Here is a 26,441-nt window from a genome sequence, read left to right as displayed (position 1 = left end):
GAAGGAAGGAGAGCGCGGACGACGAAGCCTGCCTTGATTCACCACCCCCATTGTTGGCTGGAGATTAGGGAGCAGGCTGACCTGCCTAGTTTCCTTCATTGTTTGGGCGGGAATATGGGGATGGCCTGGCTCCTTTCTGCTCCCAATTTAGCAGCGGCGAGAATTTCCAGCTTTCCACTCCCCCTTTGAAGTGGGACAAATTAGCGAGGCCGCCTGAGCGCTCTGACCACCACCATCATGTACGGGGTGAAGAGCAGCTCAGACCCAGAAACACCGCCATGAGCAGTCGGGAGAGAACCCCGAGGCAGCACTACACCCGGTTGGCTGGTGGTCACGGGGGTCTACAAGGCTTCCCCTCCCCCGGGCTGGCAAGGAGAGCGGCGACTACCCAGCGGGTGGGTGGGCGAGTGAGCTCAACAGCCACCATCTTTGCTCGCTCCGGCTCCCTCTTGCAGCGCTTGGCTGGGGGACTGCCAAAGGCCTGGCCTCGCAGGCGGCGCCCTGCTGGGGCGGTTGGGGACGAGGTGACTGGTGGAGGCTGCGGGGAAGGAAGGATGGTGCTGGGCGCTGGCGGCGAGGAAGGCAGGGCTTGTCCAGCGCGGGTAGAGAAAAGAGCTGCGTCGCCATGTGCCGTGGGAAGGAAGGGAGGGGAGGCCGAGGCCAGGCCGGGCAGAACTGCAAGCCGACACCATGGGGCGTGCGAGTAATGGGAACGGGTTCAGGAGCTAGTCCAAGGAGCAATAGGTGGGGCAGGGAGGGGCTGCAGCAGTGGGCGCTAGGGGGCAGCTGCAAGCGCAGGGGCCGTGGACTGCCCGAAGGGAGTCCGTGTGGAGGGACGAGCAGGCGCGCGCGCTGATTGGCCAACGCGGCTTTTGCTGCTGCTGAACTTTTCAAGAGTCAGTGAGGGGGCGCGCAAGAGCGCGCACAGGGGGACATCAGTGTGGACGCGCCTCCAGGAGCGGCGCACGAGAACGCGCGAGCGGGGAAAGGAGCGAGCAAGCGAAAGAGGCTGACTGGCTGGCAGGCAGCTGTGGTGGAGACGGAGCTGGTAGGGCCCGCAGGAGCCAGATCGGCTCTTCGTTTATTTTCTTGTCCTTCAGAGGGGCTGAAACGGATCTTTCCGGTCAGATTCCAACCGGGCATTGCAAGGACGATGCAGCCTACTCCCGGATGGGCCTTTGGCCGGGGGGGGGGCATCCCCGTGAGCCGGTGTCGGGCCTGGCGCAGAAGCCGGGAGCATGAACGGCTCAGTGTTCAGCAGCTGCAGCTTTCGGGGAGGGGGAGGGCAGGAGGCAGCTGAAGAGGGAGCGCGGCGAGGCCTGGCCTGGCCTGCGCTCCCTGCAAGCAAGAGCAGGATAGATGCTGCGCTATTGTGAAGGCAACCTTAGCCTGTGCCCGGGAGGTGCCGATCAGGAGGCAACGTTGCCGGGGGTGGGGGTGGGGAAGAGAGGCATGCACCCGGCTCGTTATAGGCTCTCTGCGGCCTCCGCGCCGGGAGCAGGAGGCGTCTGCTGGGCCTCTTCTGCCGCCGCCGAACAGGAGGAGGAGGAGCAGTAGTAGTGATGGCTGCCATTTTGGAGAACAAGGCCCTGGAGGGTTTGCCTGACCCCATTGTTGCTATTTGCTTCACAGGTTGATGCCCGCCGCACAGGATGGATCAAGCCTGCGAAGTGAGCAGGAGGAGCTGCCTGCCCCCTTTCGCCAGCTCCTTAGTGTTAGATGCCCCGGAGGATGAGGACAGCCCTTATGGGGGGGAGGGCCAGAGCCGTAGCCCCGAGCCACCTAATGGGTGCACCATGGCAGCGTCTAAGGCTGCTGCCTATGGGCAAGACCCTTCCTCCTGCTACATCCCGCTGCGCAGGCTGCAGGATTTGGCCTCAATGATCAATGCTGAATATCTCAATGGCTCAAAAGATGGCTCTGACTGTTTGCAGGAACTCGAGAGGAGCGACATCTCCAGCCCTGAGCACCCGGAGCTCTGCAGTTCTTCAGTGCTGGTGGACCCAGAAGACTTGCACATCCGACAAGACACTGCAAGGCTCCTGGATTTTGAGACACTCTCTCCTTGTTTGGAGGAGGATGACGATGAAGAGTCTGAAACTTCATTTCTAACTGCAGAAGAAAACCCAGAGGAAGGAATTAAGTTCCCGATGAAAAATACAGCCACAACATCCTGCAGTAAGGAGGCAGAATTTGGGAATGGAACAGAACTGATTCAAGAGAATCAGCAAAGCACCTCCATAGGCATTAGATACAATGAGGCCATTTCTGCCCTGCTATCACCCCCCATTCCTCCAGAGCAAATACAAAGTAATTCTTGCAAAATGTCTGGAGTAGGAACTAGAACTGAGAAAGCAGACCTACGTCCAGTGTCTTACTCGCCTGGAGATACAAAGTTGAAAAAAGAGAAAGAGTTCAGCATTACAAAGGTATCTGAAAAAGAAGATCCAGGTCAGAGTCCCATCACTTTAGGAAACTTGATAGAAAGACTTGAAACGTCAATTACAGCAAAACCTTCAACAGCAGGATTACCATCTGTAAGCAGCCTTGGGGTACCAGTTTAAGCTCTCTGCAAATTTATTTATGGGGGAAATAGTGTTGTTTGGGTCTGTTACTGTTGCAGAGAAATATACAAGTGGGTGGAGTTAACAGGTTGTCTGGTTTCCTATCAGTTTGCAAAGTAAAGGGGTTGATGTCAATAAGGTAATATATATACCCATTTTGTGTAGCATACAATCCAAAAAGTTGACACAGTGGTATATTTCTAGTGTGTCTTACTAGAGCTAAACTTGGATTATTTTTTTTACAGGAACTCATATTTCTTCTGCAAGTTGTTAACAGTTGTCATAATTGTGATTTGATAAGTTTATACACTTTCTCACAAAATCTTGCTCCCTAGGCATACTAGTTAACTTTCACTATTAACTAAAATTAGGAGTTGTGTAATTACAGCAAGGTGAAATATACTTGGGATAGGGATCGACTGTTCTAAGCAAAATCTGATTTTTTTTTTAATGATAGTTGCAGGTATTTTTCTTTTGATTTGCAAGGTTAGTAGGCTGCCTCAGACAAAGTGTTTTACTTGGATCATGGCGAATATAGACAGAGTCACTTGAGAAAAATCATACAGTTCTCTTTTGCTACGCATATGTAAAGAAATTTGTTTCCAGTTATAACTGCCCAGTAAAATCTCCCTGCATGAGGTGTGCAGGTGTACATGTTTATATTTATGCATCAAAGTATGCATTGTAGGTACAATGCTGTGGAAAGTGGCCCTAACTAGAAAAGGTTTTTTTAGAACTAATAAAATTAGAAGACTTGGCTGACAATTCTGTTCTCTTTTTTTTCTCTTTGAGGAATGTATTTCTGTAGAGTTGGGAAAAGTCTGCTAAATTATTTTGTATTGGAATCCTCCTGGTATTGAAATTTCAGTTACTGTACTAAGGGGCCATTCTTTATCCAAAATAATCTCATTGCCAAATAGTCTTCTTTGTTGTTATGTGCTCCAGGGGGAACTGCTGGCAGCTTCAAGAGTTGGGGTTTTTTTTAAGGAAAGTGAGGCCAAAAGCTCAAGTAATGCCATAGATAGTAGCAGGTGTGTCATGGTATTGTGCAGAACTAGACTCATGATAGATAGACTAATTTAAACTTCCAAACTGGATTCATTATTGCTTACCTATCTAGTATTATCAGTATATTTTCTTTTTTTAGTTATAGTTGTAATAGACCACCATTACAATTAAGTGGGATGTTGTCTCATAGTCTTGCAATTCTTTCTGATCTAATTAAATAAGTTATAGTGATGCATGGGCAAGAACAAATCTCTTAGTAGACTGCCATTGCTGGACTTTAGAGGTCTTCTGTAACTAACAGTCATTGATTATTTTTTGCCATTTTGTGAAACAAAACAGCAGCTGAGTTATGCAACTGTGGGAGAGCTCTGAACTTATCAATAAGAAATTGAGGGGCTGTGCTCCTAGTTGTAGTATCCAGTTACTTAAAAGATAAATATTGTATAATGTGTTACAGGAATTGGAAATTAAGAAACAATGTGTCCATATGCCTTGCTTTCCATTCAGTCTGATTATTGCAGTACTTTCATGAAGAAGATAAATCAGTTTCCATATAATTTCAATATATTGTCAATGTAGTTTACCCGAGAACAACTTCTTTAGAGTTCTTTGATCTGTAGAGCTTGATGCTGCATGGAGACATGACTATTTCTTGTGTTTAATTTACATATGCCCCGCTAACCATTCTGTTTTGTTAGAAATGAAGACTGTGAATACAAGCTCATATGCATGTTTTTTTTGTCTTCATAAAATAAGCGATAGAAAAAAACGGTGTGTTGGGACAGCAGTCCTAAGTAGCTCTACTTAGAATCCCTCTTAGTTCTATTCAGTGGTGCTTACTCCCAGGAAAAGTGTTCTTGTTATTGCAGTGAGAATATTTTTCTGTCATTAAGTGGAGCAGGCCAATACACCATCACAAGAAGATAATTTTTTAGTGTGCCTTACTGGTGGTGATTCCCATGTTTGGTTTTTTTTGGTATTTTTGCATTTTGTGTGTGCATGCGCTGTTCCTAGAAGTCATGGCAACCTCTGGCAACTCTTACTGGGGCATGGAGGATGTTCAGAGAAGTGGCTTGATAGTCTGCCTCTGGCCTCCCGGCCCTGGTATTCCTTGGAGTTCTCCCATCCAGGTACTTGCCAGGGTCAACCCTGCTTAGCTTTCGAGATCTGACGAGATTAGGCTTGCCTGGGCTATCCAGGTCAGGGCATGATTCCCATGTTGATAGGGAATGAAAATACAGGGAGACTAGCTTCTATAAAATGGCTTATTTGGAAGGAAGAAAATATTGAAAGAAATTGACATGTTTAACTGGCTGCAGAAAATATGTTGGAACATTCCAGTTTTCAGATATGCAGAAGGACAGAGTGAGTAGGAATGGCTGTTGATTCAGAAGCACTGAAGTGGATGAGAAGCATTAAGTTATAATAAAGAAGATTTACTTTGGATATCAGGAAACATTTCCAGACTCTTATTAGGCAGTGAGACAAGTTACCAAGAAAGTCATATAGATTAGCTCCTAAGTGATTTTTACAAGGATGTTGGATGTGTAATAGGAATAACTTGCTTTGATTATACATGTTGATCATTATATCCAGAAGTAAAATGCCAACTGGACATTGTTAGATGTTTCATCATACTAAAACTGATATGCTTCTTTTGCAAGGGTTCTCCACTCACCCCTTTGGATACTTATTTAATTCAGTAGTATAATCCCTATTTTACAACCTTTCTAGGGTTGAGTGATCATAGTAAGACATGTGAATTTCTTTTTCCATTGGTGACCATTGCTTGCCTGCACATGATTTTGTTTGTGATAGTGAATGTGTGTGTGATGAGCATTTTGGAAGACTTTGTTGTATGGTAATTGCAATTAATGGAGCTGTGGTGGCTCAAGTGGTTAAGACGCTGAACTGCAGGCTGTGGAAGGTCAGTAGTTCAGCAGTTCAAGACCCGGGTGCCGCATGATGGGGTGAGCTCCCATCTCTAGTTCCAGCTCCTGCCAACCTAGCAGTTCGAAAGCAAGAAATTGCAAGTAGATAAATAGGTACCACTTCGGTGGGAAGGTAACAGCGTTCCGTGCGCCTTGGTGTTTAGTCATGCCGGCCACATGACCACGGAAACGTCTTCGGACAGCGCTGGCTCTTCGGCTTTGAAACGGAGATGAGCACCGCAACCCTAGAGTCGGATTCGACTGGCTTTCGAGCAAGGGTACCTTTACCTAATTGCAATTATCACATGGAAAAACAAGAGAACTAGACTTTGATTTTGAGATGATGGGTAATTATATAGTAAGGAGACGCAGGACTGATATGTTGATGTATTTCTTAACATACTTCAATGGCTTTGTTAAAACAATCTTTAATATACATTAACTTAAAGATATGCCTGAATGTAGGATGGGAGATGTGGGGAGCCATATTTCTAAGGTTCAGAGACCAAGCCCAGGAGATTAATGGGATGGGATATCCTACGTGTACAATTTTGGCTTTCTGAATTTATATGTCACTCCCATTTGGTATAGTGAGGTTAGTGGAAGAAAAGGCTATTGATTTGGAAATGATGCACATATCTTTAGTGGCCAGGCTTCATGGAAAACAATGAAAAGTCCTGCACATAAGCACTTCTCCCATGGAAGTTCTGCTAAGCTTATCTTGTTTCTTAGAGGTTTGTTAATACATAATACATAGTATTCCTGATAGAAATAATTTTAATTGAGAATCATGGCTTCTCTGTTATGTTCATATTGTAGCAGAATTAGTTGTTCTAATTAGGGTTGCAATTTAGTCAGCTAAGGATATAGGCTGCAGTAGTACACAAAGGCTTGTTAAATCCCCATTGACTTAAATGAATTTAGGCGGTGCCACTGTATAGGACCTCAGTTCTGTAGTTGGTAGTAGTGGAAAGTGCCATCAAGTTGCAGCCGACGTATGGCGACCCTGTAGAGGGTTTCCAAGTCAAGAGATGTTTCAGAGGTGTTTTGCCCATTGTCTGCCTCTGCATAGCGCAGCCCTGGACTTGCCTCGGTGGTCCTCCCAGCCAAGGACTAACCCAGGGCTGACCCTGCTTAGCGTCCGAGATCTGATGAGGTTGGGCTAGCCTTGGGCCATCCAGGTCAGAGCCTGTATTGGGTAGGAGGCCAAGTTATTTTATTTTGAAGGCAAATCATAATGCGAAAGGAGTTCATTTATGTAAGGCTACACTTTTTATTTTTGAGATTATTTTGGTTCCAGTATAGTATTATGAAGGGAATTTAAAAGACAACATATTTCTCATAATGGGAACAGTAACTTGAAGTCATCTCACATTTATTAATAACTGTCAGGTTGACTTACCTCACCGGGTGGTTGTTGTGAGAGAATGGAGCCCAGGGACAGTGAAACTGTTCTGAGTCCCAACTGGCGAGCGGGGGGGGGGCGGGGGGGGGGCAAAGCAGGATATCAATAAACAAATGTATACATGAGTGCATGTAGTTGACTGATTAAAGTGCATATGTTCAATTAATGGTCAGCACAGGCCTAAACAGAGTTACTGACTTCAAATAACTTAGTAGAGTGCAACTACTTAGGGTTGCACTGCAAAGGTCTTTAGGACAGCTCTGGTTCTAATTCTTTGGAATACATACCAGTGGAAACCCCAGAGCTAAATTTACTCCCCCGGGTTATTTTTGGGCATTTGACTGGTGGAAGAAGACTTCATTAATTAACCAGCCTAATATTTTTAAAATATAAACTTATTAGAGCAGCAAAGGTACTCCATTCATCAACAGGATGATACTTACTTGCTTTAATGGCCAACTGGCCACAAGCAGTGGTTGGGGGCCTGGTGGGGAGAAGATGCCACCCTCCAAGTTGCACAGGATCGGCATCCTGGGCCACAGGAGCATGGGGAAATCATCACTGACTATTCAGTTTGTGGAAGGAGAGTTCATTGATTCATACGGCCCTGCTATAGAGAGCACATGTACAAAGTTGATTATGGTATATGGGCAAGAATATCGTCTTCATGGTTTTTGACACAGTTGGCCAGGATGAATATGCAATATTTCCTCAGATCTACTCCATACACATTAATGGTTACATTCTTGTCTAATCAGTCACATCAATAAAATGTTTTGAAGTGGTTAAAGCTACCCATGGCAAGTTATTGGAGGTGATGGGGAAGTCCAGATCCCCGTTATGTTGGTGGGAAGTGAAAAAGACCTGCACATGGAACGGGTGATCAGCTATGAAGAAGAGAAAGCTTTAGCAGAGTCCTGGAATGCAGGTTTCTTGGAATTTTCTGCTAAAGAAAATCAGACTGCTGTGGATATTTTGAACAGGTTTCTACTTACTGCTCATTAAAAAAAAATTATTATGAAACAAATTAACTTTTAGAAATTGCTTTGGGGATTATAATTTCTAGCAGCATCTGTACATATTAACATTTGCCAAAAGTAGCCTTTACATAAAATAGCTAAAGCAAAGCAACAGCCACTGTTAAAAGGGCACTTACACTAAGTAGGCAGCAAGCCAGTCTTCAAGCATTGTTAGTCTCTCCCAACTAGATCGTGTGGAGGGGGAGCTCCTGCAGAAAGTGTGGAATTATGGGCAGTCATAGACAGTATGACCTTTGCCACTGATAACTGCTTGTGTTCATGTTTCTGTTTGAAGATGACTGAAGTTTTTGCAATGTGGCAAGTGAGAGAAGCATTAGTGTGCTGCTAGGTATATTTAAGTTTTTTTCCCTAGGCTGTACTCTCAGCCAAAGGTTCTTGAGGTGGCTTGCAAAATATAATTAAAACAGTCAGGTTTGTCCTTGATTGCTTTAGCATCTGATTGCAGAAGCATCTCTCATTGCTGCCCTTGCTACCCCTACTGCAGTTACCAAGTCGGAGGCAAGAGGACATGTATGGAAAAGTGTCCATGGAGCTTTCTGGTGGTGTGGTGGGAACCTTCTCTGTCAGTTTTCCTTACCTCCTCAAACTGGTTGCTGTCAAAGATTTTAGGAGACAATTAATTGGAGAGATCTGCTATTGCAGATAAGCAAGTACCATGTGAAATGGCAATTTTATAGAACTGTGAACTTTCAAATAATAGGGGAACAAATCCTTGGATATACATGATACAAGGAGGGCATGTCTTTTCAGGGATGCATTTTTAAATGTTGAATAGGAAATGGGAAAAAAAATGAACTTTGATATGAAGAAGACAGTTCCATGAGTGTGCGGATATTTGGGCTCCTTGCAAAAAGATAACTGCTTTTTGAAAAATAGGGACTCCTATCCAGATTGAGATGGACACCTCTGCAAATGGAAAAAATAATGAACTTTGATATGAAGAAGATAGTTCTATGAGTGTGCAGATATTTGGGCTCCTTACAAAAAGATACTGTTTTTTGAAAAATAGAGACTCTCCTATCCAGATTGAGATGGACACCTCTAGGTATGATGTTTAAAAGTGAAAAGTTTTTCATGCCAGAATCTTCATAAATGGCAATTATATAATACAGGCTGTATAAGCGATCACATCTTTCTTACACTTACTGCCCAGCGGGCTATTCACATGAGTATCCTGTTGCAGTGGATTAATTCTTATTAGGCTGCAAGCACACATGCCTTTAGATCCGACATAGGAGCGAATGTCTGATGGATCTAAAGGGAGCGATCAGAAAGTAACATCTGGGAAGTGTCCCGCAGACGTCAGCAACACGTACTGCTCTGCCGCCAAAGTGGAGTTAAAAGATACCGGGCAAAGTTTGGCTCTAACGGTTTCCGACAGGCCACAGACGGACTTTCGCCTGTCTGATCGCGCAAGCACCTGCTGCTCTGCCCCCGAAGTGGAGTTAAAAGATACCGGGTAAAGTTTGCCTTTAACAGTTTCCAACAGGCCACAGACGGACTTTCTCCTGTCTGATCGCGCAAGCGCACACTCATGCCGTCGGGATGGTCTGATCATGCCACCCCGGCTTGGTGCCATTCCCCCCCTCTTCGCAGTACGTGCATCATCGCGTACTCCGTAGGGGGCCCTCAGTGCAGAGGTGCGATTCCTCATTTTTGCACATGGGAAACAAATGGCACACACACACACCTGACTCACCCGCAGTTGCATCTGATCACACAGTGACAGGTTGTGCCCCTCACTACAAAGGGAGGTGTGATCTCGCAACTGCATGTCAAATTCCTCTGGAGGAAATAGCCTCACTTCCCCTCCTCCCCTCCAGGAGCATTACCATGGATTATTTTTAGTGTCTTTCGGGTTGTAGCTGTCTCACTTGACATCATTCCAATCTACACAACTGCCAAATATTTATTTCAGAGTGGCCCCAGAATGACGTAAAAAATTATTGTTTGGTGTAACAAATAAGTGATTGACTTTAGTTAAATTTTTTTAAATTATATGTTTAGGTAGGGAAAAGAAACTAGACACAAAAATCCAGTGGGATAGTCTTATAGCAAACCAAAAGAGAGTCTCATAGCTCCTTGAAGACCAACAGATTTATTATTTATTTATTATTAGTTATGCAAGCTTTCATTGTCTAGAGTACACTTCATCAGATGTATGAAGTTCTTATTTGGCAGATATGTATATATACTCTTTAAATAGTTCAACAGTGTTACAACACCTCAGATGATGCTCCTGGAAACCACTGAAGTTATGATTTAGGGCAGAGTGGTATAAAAGCTGTCATTGCCTTTCCTGCTTCAATATTTTTCAGAGTGATGTGGGATATTTCAGAAGAAAATAAATGCATTAAAATTTAAAATTTTAAGATTCACATTTAAATTTTAAGATTTATCATTTTAATATCTTTAGAATAAAGCATTTGTTTCTGTCATAAATTCTGAGCAACCATTTCTCAGTCTCTGGCTCATGACCTTCAAAACTGGGTAATCAAGATGTTTTAAAGTGCTGTCCACCAGCTTGGCTGTATGCCCTGATGGCTAAATTTGTGTTTAACAAACAACTAATGTTTCTACTTCTCTGTCTTGGTGTGTAGCAATTTCAAAGGAAACACTAGGGTAAATATATTGTTATACGTATCATTTTAAAGGCTACTAAATAATTGACTGGTAAGCAAGTCTACTTGCATTTCTTGACAGTAAAGGTTATTGTTGTGATGTTTGTCATGGCTCTTTCCAAAAGGAGGAGCCAATCCTCTGCTGGTGCAACATTTTTCTCTTTTCTGTGGTGGTGGTCCAAAACTCTGAGGGTAGTATCTCTTGTAGAGCAATCCTGTGTAGAGTTGCTCTTGTCTAAACCAACTGAAATTGATAGGCTTAGACTGAAGTAACTCTACATAGGATTGCATTGACAGTTGCTTGTGTTAATTTTAGTTGCAGTTCAGTTACTTTTAAAGATCACAAATTGCATACATTTTCCCCAGAAGGTTGCATAAATTGACAACCAATTGCAACAATAAATGTCTTTAAAATGTGTTGCAATTTTTTCTGGATGGGAAATAATGTTTGGGTTACTAGGCAAACACAGACAGATGAGCAAAAGTAAACAGATTACTTGTTGACTTCTTCTTTTGCCACATAAATGTAGACATTGATGAAAGAACCTGTGGGTTAAATGCAGTAGGACCTACTGTTCATTATTTAGGATCATTTGAATGCCATACTAGGTTTGTTTTTATACGTAAAGGAAGCCACACAAGATCTATAGGAAACAGCTGGAGTTTCCGGGCGCTGGGTTACTAGGCAAACACAGACAGATGAGCAAAAGTAAACAGATTACTTGTTGACTTCTTCTTTTGCCACATAAATGTAGACATTGATGAAAGAACCTGTGGGTTAAATGCAGTAGGACCTACTGTTCATTATTTAGGATCATTTGAATGCCATACTAGGTTTGTTTTTATGAACAGAGAAATATACATTAGATCTATAGGCAAATGAAATATTTTACATCTTGGTCGCAATCACATGCACAGTTAGCCACTCCATAGGTGCAAATGCCAGGTGGATTTAAAGGGCGCGATCAGGCACAAACATTTGGGAAGTGCCCCGCACCCGTCGGCAACCTGTTTTGCTCCGCCACAGTAGTGGAGTAAAAAGACACCAGGGAAAGTCCGGTAGCAAGCTGGTTGCTATGGGCCATGGGCAGACTTTCCCCTGTTTGATCGCTCCAGCACTCTCTCATGGCGTCGGGATGGTCTGATCAGGCCATCCCGACTCCGTGCCATTGCTCCCCCCCCCTCCTCAGTATGTGCATCATCGCACACTCCATAGGGAGCCCTCAGTGCTGAGATGCGAGTCATTGATTCTCTGTTTAAATGATTGGAAACAAATGGCAACCACCACCCCCGACTCACCCGTGGTTGCGTCTGATCACGGAGTGGCGGGTTGTCCCCGCAGCTTCAAAGGACTGTGTGATCGCGCAACTGCGGGTCAAATTCCTCCAGAGGAAATAGCCTTGGTCCCCCCTCCCCGGTTTATCTCACGTGTGTGACCACACCCCTTGAGGAGTTGCCTATGTTTGCATCTCAAGAATATTTGACACCACTTACTCCATGGGTGAACATCTCAGTGTGAATAAGGTAGTTATCCTAGTTCCATATATTTCAAAATATTTAAATTATTTTGTTTCTTAACAGACATATAGATAATTATTTCTCTCCTTTTTTCTCCTTTAATTTAATGTCTATTCTGTGTATGATAATTTTAATGTATATCTTTGTTAAATTAATGGAATGTTCAGTTTGAATTTTACCACTGAGGAAAGCTTATTGCCAAAACACATTTGGTATTGGTTCTTGCATATGGAGACACTTTGTACCTTTTAACCTGTATTTTACATGATTGGGCATTTGTCTTTATATTGGCATGAGGTACTTATATGCTGAACCATAGGATTGTTGTTTTTAAATGATATTTTATTACTTTTGATTGTATTCGTTTGTTTCTTTAATTTGATTTTTATCCCGCCCTCCCCTGCATAGCAAGGTGCAGAGTGGGTTACAACAGATAAATAAAACAATCGAGTAAGATAATTAAACAGTCCCATGTGTTAAGAACTATACAAAACAGATAACATAACTCATAAGATGGAGATCAGGCAGAAATCAACAGATGCTCCCAAGGGAAAAAATTCTAATTGAACTGTGTGCCCAAGGTGGGCCAAATACTGGGCAAGCCACCGCCAGTAACACAAGATGAAATAGTGTAAAGCGGGGGGGGGAGGTCAATGATATTTTGGACATTTGTACTATGTGCATAGTTATATTTTACTTTAATTTTCTTTGTTTCAACCTTTTGCGTTACCTTTCTCATATAGGGTTCTGTTTTTCTCCCCTTTTTGGCTTGTACTCATAGTTCTTCAGTCCAGCACTCTGTCACACAGTGGCCAAAAATACCAGGTGCCATCAGTTGGGCCAGGACACTAGAAGCCCTCCCACTGTCCCCCCCCAAGCACCAAGAATACAGAGCATCACCTGCCCCAGCCTGTGAGTTCCTATCTATACCTTGTGGCTAATAGCCACTGATGGACCTCTGCTCCATATGTTTATCCAGTTCCCTCTTGAAGCTGTCCATGCTTGTAGCCACCGCCACCTCCTGTGGCAGGGAATTCCAAGTGTTAATCACTCTATGGGTGAAGAAGTACTTCCTTCCAGTTATGCCCCCAGTGTTCTGAGGCTGAGGTAGTCTTGTTCTTCACCATTAGACAGATAGATTGAGTCCAGTAACACCTTCGAAACCAATAAGCGTTTCAAGGTGTATAAGATTTTGAGAGTCAAATCTCCTTTAATCAGACACGACAGACAGACTTGTTTTGACTGTCCCCCCACCCCGAAAACACCTATTTTCCTGTGGACTGTTTGCTCTTCTTAAGGGAAAACTAAACCTAAAATAAGAAATATTTTTTGGTGGGGCATAGAAACTGAATGAATGGTGGGGCATAGAAACTGAATGAGAGCATAGTAGTCTGAATACCTGCAACAAACTTTCTAAAAAGCTGGTAATATTTCATTGATTTCAGTTTCTTTAAAATCAAGTAAGATGACAGAAAAGTGCTAATAAGCCTGTCACTTTGTACCTTGTGTTTTGATCTAGGCTTGGAGAAAAGAGGGGGTTTTTTCTCCTAAATTCAGCACAGCCTAATTAATCTTTTAATATTTTTACTAAAACATTGATCTCTGCTTGTGTTCATATTTAAAAAAAAAACACACCTGATACTGGCATGTTATATTCTTGAATGAGATAAGCATTTGAAAACTTGACAGGCACATTCCTGTAGTTTAGGTCAAAATAAGGAAGTCAGTGGATTTTTTCCCTGGGACTCACACTTTGGGTCCAAACCTTGTTTTCTGCTGGTAGAAGAATAGTTCTGGCAGAAGGGGAGGCAGCTATAGGCGGCTATAGTTGATTCCTCCCTCCCACTACAGTCCCCTCATATTGTGTTAAGGAGCAGTGTTTTGGGGGCATGGGGGGGCAGTGGGATGGTTCCCTTCCACACCCAAAAGTTCTTGTATATTTATTGAGTTTCCACCCATAGTCACTGAACAACTCCATGTATGGCATCTCAAAGCATGTATGCAGGAACCTTACAAGATTTCTAGTGATCTCTCTGCAGAACCGATGAAATGTATAATGCTGATTGCAACAGCTGATTTCTAAAATATTGGAAGCAGCTTTTTAAGTATCAGACTTGGGTAACTTTCTAATAATTTTGTGAGATCAGACCAGCAGATAATATTCTGATTTATTTTTTGCCTGATAGTCTAGCCCAATCTTGTCAAATTCAGAAGCTAAGCAGGGTGGGCTTTTGGAAGGGAGAACACCAAGGAATTCTAGGGTTGCTACGCAGAGGCAGGCAATAGCAAATCACCTTTGAAGTATCTTGCCCCATTTGATTTGACCGCAAAAAAAGTGAGTTGTTGCTTAGTGTTCGTGTTTGAAGGAGAAATGCTAATCTTACAATCCTAGCAAAGAGAGCGGAGCAAAGACTGTTCCTGAAAGCAAGCTTTTGAGTATTTCGTTAGAAGCTTGAGGAAACATTTGCAGTACTTCCTATTTTGTAAAGTGCTACATGAAAGAGATGTTGTACAGATTCCTTGTGGATAAAATTGAGGGTTTCTGCTGGACAAAACTCACCTAGATAAATATTTTTATTACAACAACACCTTGATGTGTACTCTGTTAAAATGAGGCAGAGTATAATAGGTTCCAGCCCAAAGATCCCATGTGCGTATGGGATCTTTGGGTATTTGTATTTGTCTTGGAAACCAAGCCTTTATGCTGCCGTGTGCCAGTCGTCCCTTCCAAGCCAGTTGCCTCTTTTGCCCCATTACTGTAGGTAACAGAAATGAAGTATGTATTATATGTGGTGCATTGGCTAGCTGGGAATAACTCGATGAGCCCTTTCAGTTTTGTTGCCACTGAATATATTAGTTGCAGTGTGGCTTTGATTCTAGTGCAGTGTATTAGACACCACCATAAGATTTGTCTATCCTATTTGATTTGTATTTTAATAAAGAGTACAGGTTCTGACCTGGATAGCCCAGGCTAGTCAGATCTCAGAAGCTAAGCACAGTCACTCTGGTTAGTATGTGGATGGGGTCTCCAAAGAAGTCCAGGCTTCACAGTGGCAAACCACCTCTGGTTTTCTCTCACCTTGAAGACCCTATGGGGTTGCCATTATTCCACTGGAACTTTTTAATTTTTTTTTATTTGGGGGGGGGGGTTGTATTTTTCATATGTGCGTGTGTGTGTGCACCTGGAAGTCATGGCAACCTCTGGTGACTGACTGTGTGTGCACCTGGAAGTCATGGCAACCTCTGTTGGGGGCCTGGAGAATATTCAGAGAGGTGGCTGAATAGGGCCTGCCCCCGCCTCCTGACTGCTGGTATTCCAAGGAGGTCTCCCATCCAAGTACTTGCCAGTTGAGATTGGGCTTGCCTGGGCTACCCTGGTCAGGGCTATTCAACTACAACTTGAAGGCATTTTCCACCAAATAATACAGCCAAAATCAAGGTTTAAATTTCAACAAACATATTAAGAACATAAGGTGGTTTAAGAAAAAGGGCTCTAAACCTGAGAGAGAGAATTTAAAATTGTTGCAATTAAGCTGCATGTGTGTAAAAATAATAGATTATATATACATTTTATAGGAATTACCTCAGCACCTTAGATGAAGGTGATAGTACAAGCAATTTCTCAGGTTTCTGAATTTCCATATGTGTCGTAGCATTTATGGATTAATACCAAGTTCTGCATTTTGAAGCATACCTCTGTTTTATGTAATACTAATGAAATGTTTTGGCAAAGGGGAAGGCAAAAATTCAGGGGCTAGTTGTATTTCCGGCTTGAAAATAGTACTACTATGGGTGAAGAATTAGTTAAGTGAGATCGCTGTGCTAAAAATATACCAAGTGTGCGGTACAGATTTCATTGTTTTTGAGTGGCATAAAATAGATACCAGATTTTGAAATGTGTTTTGTACAGTCTTATTAGTTTTCCAATTTTAATGTTATATGTGTTTGTTATTGATGAGTTATGGACAGTGATGTGGAGTGAAGAAATTTCTGGAATTTTTTTTCTGTGAAAAATTCTTTCCCTCTACACTTCCCAGGGCTGTTGTGCTGCAACTCAATCAAGTTATAGATGGGCTAAATGTGGGATACGAAGCATGGACAAACCCCAGTGCTTGTACATGATCCAGGGCTGTAAATGTTGCATTTGTCTAATTTTGCTAACATTATTTGAATGTGTAAATTATTTATTTAAATTTGAATCAGAACATTTCCTTACTTATGTAGTTGATTAGAATATTTTTGCATGTTGCCCAGTCACCATCATGCAGGATACAGTACAGAATGCCATATCTCCAGAATTATTAGGTAATTTGTCTTATTTTAGTAAGTTTTATTGCGATCAAGAGTTTGTGTTACACTTTGGCAAAGAGAATACTGTAACTGTAACACTTGGAAGAATTGGTTTGTGCACAACATTCCACTGGAAGCTTGTCTGTGAATTTCTCCATTCATTTTGTGTAGGACTTTCACAAGCAGAAGCCAAAGAATGAAAAAATATTATTTTGGTTGTTGAGTTAACCAAATCAGAGTCTGATTTCCTCCATTTTCTGGTTCTGTGTCTTATTTACTAACTTTTCAAGTTAGGAATAGCCAATCTGTATTCTTAGTGGTTCTGAAGGTAAGGGCTTGGGAACCCTCCTACTGGTAGGTTTCTTCATTCTGTATGTATCTTCATACAACAGTCCAGAATGCCAAACCCTTTGAAGTAACTTAGAGCATGAATATGCTAAATATAGGCTAATGCTGGATTGGGTTCTCCTCTGGAACAATGGTGTTGACTTGAAGTCTCCCTCCAGTTTAGTTTTTAAGAACATAAGAGAAGACACATTAAGTCAGGATAGTGGCCTATCCAGTCCAACACTCTGGGCGTTCAGACGAGCCGTTAGTCCGCTTTCGGCCCGCCTCAGAAATGGATTTTATATGCGAGATTACACTGTCAACATCTGCCTCCTGTCCCCAGCCGTTGCTTTCTGGCTCAAAACCGCTTTAACCTGGAGTATTTTGATACCAGGTCCCCAAGTGGCATTTTCCTGATTCTCCGGTTCCAGCCGCACTTTTCTGACATCTGATCGCTCCTGTGGTGTCGAGCTACTTCCGGTTTAAACCCCCTCCCCGCTTGAAAGCTGCCCAAGGCTTCCGCATTTCACCCGCTATGTTTTTAAAGCGTTGGCGGTGTGCGCATAGGTGGAGGTCCGCCACCACGTTATTAAAAACAATGTTTAAACAGTGCCTAGTTTTAGCCTTTAGACGAGTTTGGGATCTCACGGAGGCCATTTTCAGGGTAAACGTTAAAGGGACGTGTTCCTTTAAAGTTTAAAGGGAAGTGTTACAGCAGTCGGGTTGAAGTGGAAATCGCTGTTCTGCACATGCACAAAAATTTTAGTTCTACAGATGGCTGCCTGTGCGCATGCCCAAACACAGAGAGAAAAAAACAACACCAACGCATGCTCCCGCTTGTGGACAGCGGGGTGCGATGTTGCTGTGCAGCGATCTGGAACAAGGATCTGAGTGTGATCGCAGTTCTCCAGGTTAAAAGAAACCGCATCGGGGCTGGAGCAGTTTAATCCACTCCCAGCACGCCGTCTGACCACACCCTCTGTGTTGCACAGTGGCCAAAACCCTGGTGCATAATTTTGTAGACCTCTAAAATGTCACCTCTCAATTATAGTTTGCCTTTAACATTTCTTCATAAAGAAGGTGTTCCAGCCCCTTAATCATCTTAGTTGCCCTTTTCTGCACCTTTTACAATTCTGTATCTTTTTTGAGGTGCGGTGACCAGAACTGTACACAGTATTTCGAATGAGGCCGCACCGTCAGTTTATACAGGGGCATTATAATACTGGCTGATTTGTTTTCAATTCCTTTCCTAATAATCCTCAACATAGGATTTGCCTTTTTTATTGCCATCGCACACTGGGTCAACATTTTCAGTAAGTTATCTACCACAACTGCAAGATCTCTCTCCTGGTCAGTCTCCGCCAGTTTAGTCCCCATGAATATGTATACATAGTTGGGATTTTTGGTTCCAATGTGCATTACTTTGCACTTGCCCATGTTGAACCTCATTTGCCACGTTGATGCCTACTTGCCCAGCCTCGACAGATCCATCTGTAGTGCCTCACAATTCTCCCTGGTTCTCACCACCCTGAACAACTTAGTGTCATCCACAAACTTAGCCATTTCACTGCTTAGTCTCAACTCCAATTCATTAATGAACAAGTTAAGAAGAAGAGGAGGAGAAGGAGAGTGGATTTATACCCTGCCCTTCACTCAGAGTCTCAGAGCAGTTTACAATCTCCTTCCCTTCCTCTTCCCACAACAGATACCCTGTGAAGTAGATGGGGCTGAGAGAGCTCTGAGAGAACTGCTCTTGAGAGAACAGCTCTGAGATAACTTTGATTGATCGAAGGTAACCCATCTGGCTGCATGTGGAGGAGTGGGGAAAATCAAACCCGGTTCTCCAGATTAGAGTCTTCCACTTCTAACCACTACACCAAACTGGCTATCAAAAAGCACTGGACCCAGTACTTAGCTCCGTGGTACCCCACTGCTTACCACCCTCCACTGTGAAAACTGCCCATTTATATTCACTCTCTGTTTCCTGTTAGTTAACCAGTTTTTAATTTACAAGAGGACTTCTCCCCTTATCCCATGACTATTGAGTTTATTTAGGAGCCTTTGATGAGGAGCTTTATCAAAAGCATTCTGGAAATTTAGGTAAACAACATCTGTTGGGTCACCCTTGTCCACATCCTTGTTCACCCCCTCAAAGAACAGGTTAGTGAGAAAAGATCTTCCCGTACAGAATCCATGCTGATTCTTCCTCAATAGCTTTTGCTCATCAATGTGCCTACTAATTCTATCTTTAATAACAGATTCCACCAATTTACTGATATCTACTGACCAGCCTGTAATTTCACGGATCTCCTCTGGAACCTTTTTTAATGATGGGGGTTGCATTAGCTACCTTCCAGTCCTCAGGAATGGAAGCAGATTTTAATGATAGATTGTATATTTTTGTCATGAGACCCACAAGGTCACATTTGTGTTCTTTCAGAACTCTTGGATATATGCCATCTGGGCCTGGTGATTTGTCAGTTTTATATTTGTCCGTCTGTTGTAGAATCTCCTCTCTCGTCACTTCAATCTGACTAAGGTCTTTTGGCACTTCTCCTGAAATTGGCGGTTTTGGACTGGGAAAGCACCTCCCAACTTCCACAGTGAAGATGGAGGCAAAAGATGTATTCAGCTTCTCTGCCATTTCCCTGTCATCCTTTAGTTATCCTTTTACCCCTTGGTCATCCAAGAATCTCACTGCCTCGCTGGCTGGTTTTCTGCTTCTAATTTATTTGAAGAAATTTTTATTGTTGGTTTTTATGTTTTTCAGTATGTTTCTCATAGTCCCTTTTTGCCTGTCTGGTCACCGACTTGCATTTTATTTGTCAAAGCCTGTGCTCCCTTTTATTTACCTCACTTGGACTAGCCTTCCACTGCTTAAAGGAACCCTTCTTTCCTTTTACCGCTTCCATTACTTTGTTCGTTAACCATGCAGGCCTTTTTTAATACCTTTTGTACCTTTCGTAACCTGCGGTATACATTTTATCTGAGCTTCCAGGATTTTTAAACTATAGTGGCTTATTGCACCCTAATAGCACAGACGTGTACACTGTTACTTTGAAGTAAATGTCACTGTTGAATGGAGCTTTGTCTTACGTATGAATGCAAAGGTATTTGTGATGATACTTATTTTAAACATTTTTACCTGCGTTTTCCTAAAATCAGATTCCTGTGGAATTAATTCTCTGCTGAAATGCTTCCAGTTCAGAAGGGCCACCCTCTACTTATGGAATTATTTCAGCAGTTATGTCTGGGTTGCAGTTTGTCTTGCAGTCTGGTTCTACCCAAACTTTCACTTGGCAAGCACATGGATAGGTTCCTTTTTCAGTGCTACCTGGGAGGTTTCATTTTGGTTAAGAGCCACAATGAGCTAAAGTGATTTCCCCCTGTTTGGAGCAGAGTGGTGGTCTTGAATTATTAGTTGCATTTCCCAAATAAATATTCACTTGTCAGTGGTCACTATAGGCATATAATTGTTGACCACATGTAATATCAGGGTGTTGTATACCCTCCTGGGAATTAGAATAGAAGTGTACTTTGGTTGTTTGGAAGGACATTTTTCATTATGTCAGTCCCACCATCCCAAAACAAATATTAAGGAGCAAGATAATTTGTACCTATCTAGTACAGTTTTATCCCACTTTTCTTCCAAGAAGTTAAGGGCAGTGCTCATGGTTCTTCATTCCTTATCTATTAATCCCCCCTCATGTTCTACTCAAATTCCAAGCTGAAGTTTGCTGCTGTTGCTTGCTTCCTTGATGCCAAAGTAAGGGACAACCATGAAATTAGCTAGCTGTAGCAAGCATGTAAGCAAGTAAGAGGAACCTGTTTTTGCACTGTGAAGAGTGATGGTGCATCATATTGGAAATATGGGATTTTTAAATCTCTGGTTTCCATTGTAATTTGATAGATTGGGAAGGGGATTACTAGAAGATTTAATAAATATACAGTACATCTCATTTACTTCAGAGGGGTTCTTCTACTTGTAATGTGGAGGTAGTAATACTGACATATCTTACAGATAGCTGAGGTTGTTATTGGAATAATGATGTGCTTGAACACTATTAAAGCCTTGCATTGAACCTCAAGTCATTTCTTCGCATCCAGTCTGTAGCTTTGATTTAACTTAACTGAAATTTGCTCTCATTGCCAGCAAAAAAAGTGAGTGAGGAATAGTGTCACAGTCAGAGAACTAGTACTTTTTTAATGAGCAAGAAGCATTTCAGTTGTAAATGGGAGTAAAAGCTGCAGAAATAATATTCCTTGTAGGCAATACTATGAAGTGTTCATTTATACAAACATATGATTTATTTTGCTGTTTCCAGCAGAGCTGAAAACCAGTTTAAATTAGCATTATGTATAAGTAGTTAATAATAGTATTAATAGCATGGCTATTTCTAAAAAAAGCTTCTGATTGATATCTGCCCACTGTGATTGTGTGCTTGTATCTTTTAATATAATAGTCCATGTGTGCGTGTGTGTTAATATATATGCACTACAATGGGAACTAGAATAAATGGCATACAGTGTGTATTCAGGATTTAGGATTTTGGTGTAGTGAATTTTCACTTCTACATTTTGAGGGTGTGAGAGGCAGTGGATCTATAATGGCCATTCTTGACCGTAAAGTATGTTTAAGTAATAGAATATGATGTGTTTTTCATTCAGTAAAGTGTACAGATGTTACATGTTATCAGGCATGCAGGAGTCTTTATTCAAGGTAGTGCTGCTTTTAAAAATGCTTTGTTCAGATAGTAAACAATAAATATTCCATAATACCTTGATTAAGCATTAGGAGGAAAAGTCACACTGCAGTCTGAAACAGTGGATTTAGAAAGGTGTAACAGTGTTTAAAATTGCATTGTTAGTGGATTAAATGAATAATTATTAAATTATTTTTAAAAGTATTAAATACATTAATATTTAGGAAAACTCGGGGTAATAGAATTTCTGTTGTTTGCTGCAGCTGAGTACTTTGTTGACTTGTCTCCCCCCCTTTATTTTGCATCTACCAGTTTTGCTATCACAATGTAATTTCAGTTTATTCACCCATTCATTTATAGTCAAGAATCTTTCCCACAATATTCCATGTAGGATATTTTAACTAAGAAGAAGATAATGAAGATCCTATTTCCATTTACACAGTGCATTTCATTGCAGAAACCTGGTTGGATCCAGTATAAGAATTGTGGGTCTTTGCTGCTTTTCTGTCTGGCATCAGCCATTTCTGATTCTGAGAAAGTTGATTCCTGGAAAAGTTGATTCCGTGTAGAGTAATAGCTGTATAATATTGGTAGAGCAAGACCCCTCCATTCCTCTTCTGTCCAGTGGCACTCAGCTGACAGAAAATGCAGGAAGAGAGATTTCATCTCCTTTCCCCTCACCAGTGCTGCTTCCTGACCCACACTGGTATTACTTCGCTTGGGTCTCACAACCATGGGAATAAACATTCTTGGGGCCAGAAATGGCTGTTAGAGGGAGGAGAAAGTGAGGAAGATTAATGAACATAAGGCCATCTATGCTTGTCCTCAGGACGTCTACTGGGAGCAAGTAGCACAGTTCAATTTCTTGTTGAGTACAGAAATATTTCCTTTTGTCTGTTCTCAATGTATTGTCCATCAATTACATTGGGTGTCTTCTGGTTCTAGATTTAGATGCTATAGTAGATGCTTGGTGTAGATGAAGTAGCCAAATCTCTCCCAGACTTTGTTATATTCCTCCACTATGTGTTAGTGAGTAGATATCCTGCAATAAAACATTTAATAATTCTTCTGGGTCCTAAGAATTTGCCTAATGTTCAAGGTTGGGGAAAAATCAGATATTAATCAACTATGTGTCTCCCAATATTGTATTGGCATAGAACACCAGTATTTTAAAAACATAATTTTTGATCTTGTTACCGCCTTCCAAATGCAGCTTCAGCACCCTTAAAAACCCATTTCTGACGGTTACCGTACCAGACAGAACATGGTTTGATGTGGTCAAATGTAACTGGGAGTTGATGGAAATTAGAGTACTTCCCTTTACATGAGTGGAAGTGGCTTCTTTTTATGCTGGGCCTTTGTCTATGATTATTGTTTTGAAAGAAGACCTTTTTCTAAAAAATTGTATTTTTCTTGGTTTTATTCTAAATTAACTTTGCAGATACTTCTAGCTGCAAATATGTTTGTATTGTTTGTTGCATTTAGTGGGAATTGAAGTGAAAGGCGGGATATAGATATTAATTCATTCCAGCTTTAATAGTTCCATTTTGAAAATCATAACTTTTCATTTCAGAAGTAATTATAAATTGCAGATGAACTAGATTTCAGGGTCAGATGCAGTCTGGAAACCTGGATTGCTGACAAACAGTTGAAATATGGATGACGGAAGAGTTGCTACAAGGTTGCCTCAGCATGCTAAGATTCTGTTCTAGTGGTTGAATGAACTTGGTATAATTTATAAATAAATAATTTGTAAATAAATACATTTAAGGCTTGCCTTCATTTGGGTATTAAACCATGTATTGCAAGGGTTAGTTAAGAAGGCTGTTTTGGAAAAGGCATGCCTTGGTTTGTGGGTATCTGCACAGATGATTAAGTCCTGTGAGGAGGTTATATTTATTTAGGAAATATATATGTCATCTGTCCAGAGAACTGTTTGAGGTAGCTCACAAAGTTAAAAAAAAGCATTAAAATAATAAAAACAGTTAAATACCATTAGACTCATTTCAGATGATTATGCCTAACCACTATACCAAACACACAAGCAAACCATGCTTAGAACTTCGTATGTGCTTTTGTTTCCCATCTGATCTGTAAACCATGATGTTAAAATGGCCTAATGTTTTTCATTTTCCATCTGCTTAGCATTCCTCTTTCTATGGTGCAGTTCCCTTTGGTGGCAAACCTATGACTCTGATAGTGTTCTATGGACTCAGACATCGTGCCAGCCATAATTAAGCTTACTTAACCAAGGTTTTCCACAGTGTCTGCACTGCAATGTTTTCTTGAGTGACTACAAGTAGCTTAAATGGAAGGTTTTGAAGGACATTTTATACAATTTGAAAATACTCTGGAATGTATAAAGTATTAAAAATTATGTATGCAATTTCCAGGTTTTAGAAATTATATATTACTTTCTCTGCATATTTATTGCTTTGTATCTTAAATGATGTCCATTTGTTAAACAAGATGGAGATAGTTTGAATCTTTGATTTTGGAATGGAGTGAAGAGAATCAGCCTGTAATGTCAATACTTAAATTCTTCATTGATAGCAAGGGGTGGGGAGTTTATTGGGAAGGGGAGTATATATGCCTTGTGTTGAGATACTGGTGCTGACTGTGTTTGAGACAATGGCATTGATGGATGGCTTCAAATTTTACTAGCCTTTTCTGGACAGAACTTAATTTGGGGATTCTTAAAATAGTTTTGTCATAATCCTCTGTGGCCGCCACTGGTGGACTTCCTAATGGCACTTGGGTTTTGGCCACTGTGTGACACAGAGTGTTGGACTGGATGAGCCATTGGCCTGATCCAACATGGCTTCTCTTATGTTCTTGTGATCTTAATTTTGGCTGGGATCTAGATAGGCCTACTCTGGAAGTCTCTCCATCTTTTGTGGGTGGCTTTTAAAGGCTTCTTAGATGGGGCCGTGGTGGCTTAGAGGCTAAGACGCTGACCTGCAGACTGGAAGGTCTGTAGTTTGGCAGTTTGAGATCCTAGTGCTGTGTGATGGAGTGAGCTCCCATCTCTGGCCCCAGGTCCAGCCAGCCTAGCAGTTCGAAAGCAAGAAATTGCAAGTAGATAAATAGGTACCACTTTGGTGGGAAGGTAACAGCATCCTGTGTGCCTCGGCATTTAGTCATACCAGCCACATGACCAAGGAAACGTCTTCGAACAGCGCTGGCTCTTTGGCTTGGAAATGGAGATGAGCACCGCCCCCTACTGTCGGATTCAACTAGCTTTTGAGCAGGGGAAACCTTTACTTTTAAAGGGTTGGGGGTGAAGATGGGAGGAGATGGTTGAAAATCTCCTCTGTATTTGAAATATGTCCTTGTCTTGAGATAAACTGAAAATCAGAATAAAGCAGTAATACATTTTAAATATTAACATTAGTTCAAATCTGTTTCATAATGACTTGTGGGAATGGCACAATATTGTATAGTATTCATGCCTCAATTCACTTCTGAAATTTTGCAGCAGTGTGCCAAATTGTGGCATGTGATCATAGTGAGTGAAGGATGTAGGTGTTTGCCATGAGTGGTTGTGTCTGGGAAGTGAATCAGACCTTAGTGGATACATGTGCTGTTGCTCTGCAGTACTAATTATTCCTGTTAAGGAGTATTGATCTTGGGAAGAAGGGCAGGAATTTGTGGTGGAATCAGACAAGCTCCTCTCCTTGCCCCTGCCTCAGCAAGTTTTAGTTGTTGAAGACCTAGAAGAATTGGAGGAAGCCAGATGCTCAGGAATAAATTTGCAAGCAAGTTGGAAAGGTAGCTGTAGAGAGAAATCACAGGAACTGAAAGCCACAAGGTGACCTATTGGTCTGAGAAGAGTTGGAAGGTGATCTTGGAAGTATTTATAGGTAGGCAGGGTCAACAGAAGACAATGAGGGTGTGTACAGAGATAGGCAGTGAAAGGGACAGTCTTTGGGTGTTGAGAAAAACCATATATCATTCTTGTTCTGTCAACCCCCCCCCCCCAGGCTTAAGGGAATGGGACTCAGCTGACTTATTTTCTGAGATGGGGATGTGGAGGAATGTAGATGTTTTCCAAGTTAAAGTGAATTCCATGCTTTGTTGCAACACTGAGAAATTCCCCCTGCTTCTGAATAGGATTTGTGTAGGTTCTGGTATCAGGCTAGGGCTGCCAGGTCCCCCAGGAGGGCGGAGGTTCCCCCACTAAAAGGGTCCCCAATCTGCCGGCCCAGAAAAGACTGGTGGGGAGAATCCCACCCCCAAAGTGCCCGGTTCGGGCCGCCGTACTCGGCACAATGATGTCACTAGGAGGTGACATCATTGTGCGGGGTACATCGCCGACTGACGCTCTAGCAATCAGCCTGAAAACTCTATGGTACCATAGAGTTTCTAGGCTGTTTGCTAGAGCATCAGCTGGAGGCGTGCCCGGCGCAATGACGTCACTTTCTGGTGACATCATTGCGGTGCGCACGTGAATTCTCCGGCCAGGGGCCGACTCTCTCCCACTATTAGAGGCAAGTGACTTGGCAACCCTATATCAGGTGTAGAGAAATTAGATTTTTTCCTTGACAGAAAAGTTTGTCTTTAAATATTTTAAATATAATTACAAAACTAAATTAAAAGAATTGCAAAATACACTTAAATAATTACAGTAAGAATAAATAGGTACCACATAATGTAAATAATTACAGAGATTGAAAGTACAAAACCCCCTAAAATTCCATACCATGGATCTCTTAACAGTGTTACTGCTGATATCTTATTCTAGTTTAATATTCCATTTATTACAATCAATTAATCAGACATATCTCAGAATAATTTCTTTTTCCTGCTCTTTTGACCTATGCTTATTCCAGTATTTAACAAATGGAAACCAAGGTTGAATGAAGAATTCCTGAGTCCCAGTTTTCCCTTTGCGGACCTTCTTATACACAGTTATTTTATTCCACAAGACTACGTGCCAAACTGTATGTGCCCATTCATCTGTGCCCTACAAAGATGACTCTTTGCAGGCCTGTGCAAGAAGTCGCCTAGCTGCCACCAACAGAATTTTAATTT

At 42.0% G+C, this 26,441-nt stretch overlaps 1 protein-coding gene and 1 pseudogene across 1 annotated transcript in view; both read left to right on the top strand.

Moving 5' to 3' along the window:
* The first annotated feature begins 946 nt into the window (after positions 1-946).
* Positions 947-26,441, top strand: part of NSD1 (nuclear receptor binding SET domain protein 1) — a 75,415-nt gene continuing 49,920 nt past the window's right edge. Inside the window, 2 exon segments of the mRNA XM_015412539.1 lie at positions 947-1,048; positions 1,633-2,537. Of these exon segments, the coding sequence (XP_015268025.1) occupies positions 1,653-2,537 (885 nt within the window). The 5' untranslated portion in view covers positions 947-1,048; positions 1,633-1,652.
* LOC107111524 lies at positions 7,407-7,913 on the top strand (annotated as a pseudogene).

This window comes from Gekko japonicus, unplaced genomic scaffold, assembly GCF_001447785.1.
Source record: "Gekko japonicus isolate JY-2015 unplaced genomic scaffold, Gekko_japonicus_V1.1 scaffold100, whole genome shotgun sequence".
Lineage (NCBI taxonomy): Eukaryota > Metazoa > Chordata > Lepidosauria > Squamata > Gekkonidae > Gekko > Gekko japonicus.
Note: the sequence above shows the minus strand (reverse complement) of the source record. Positions and strands in the feature narration are given on the sequence as shown.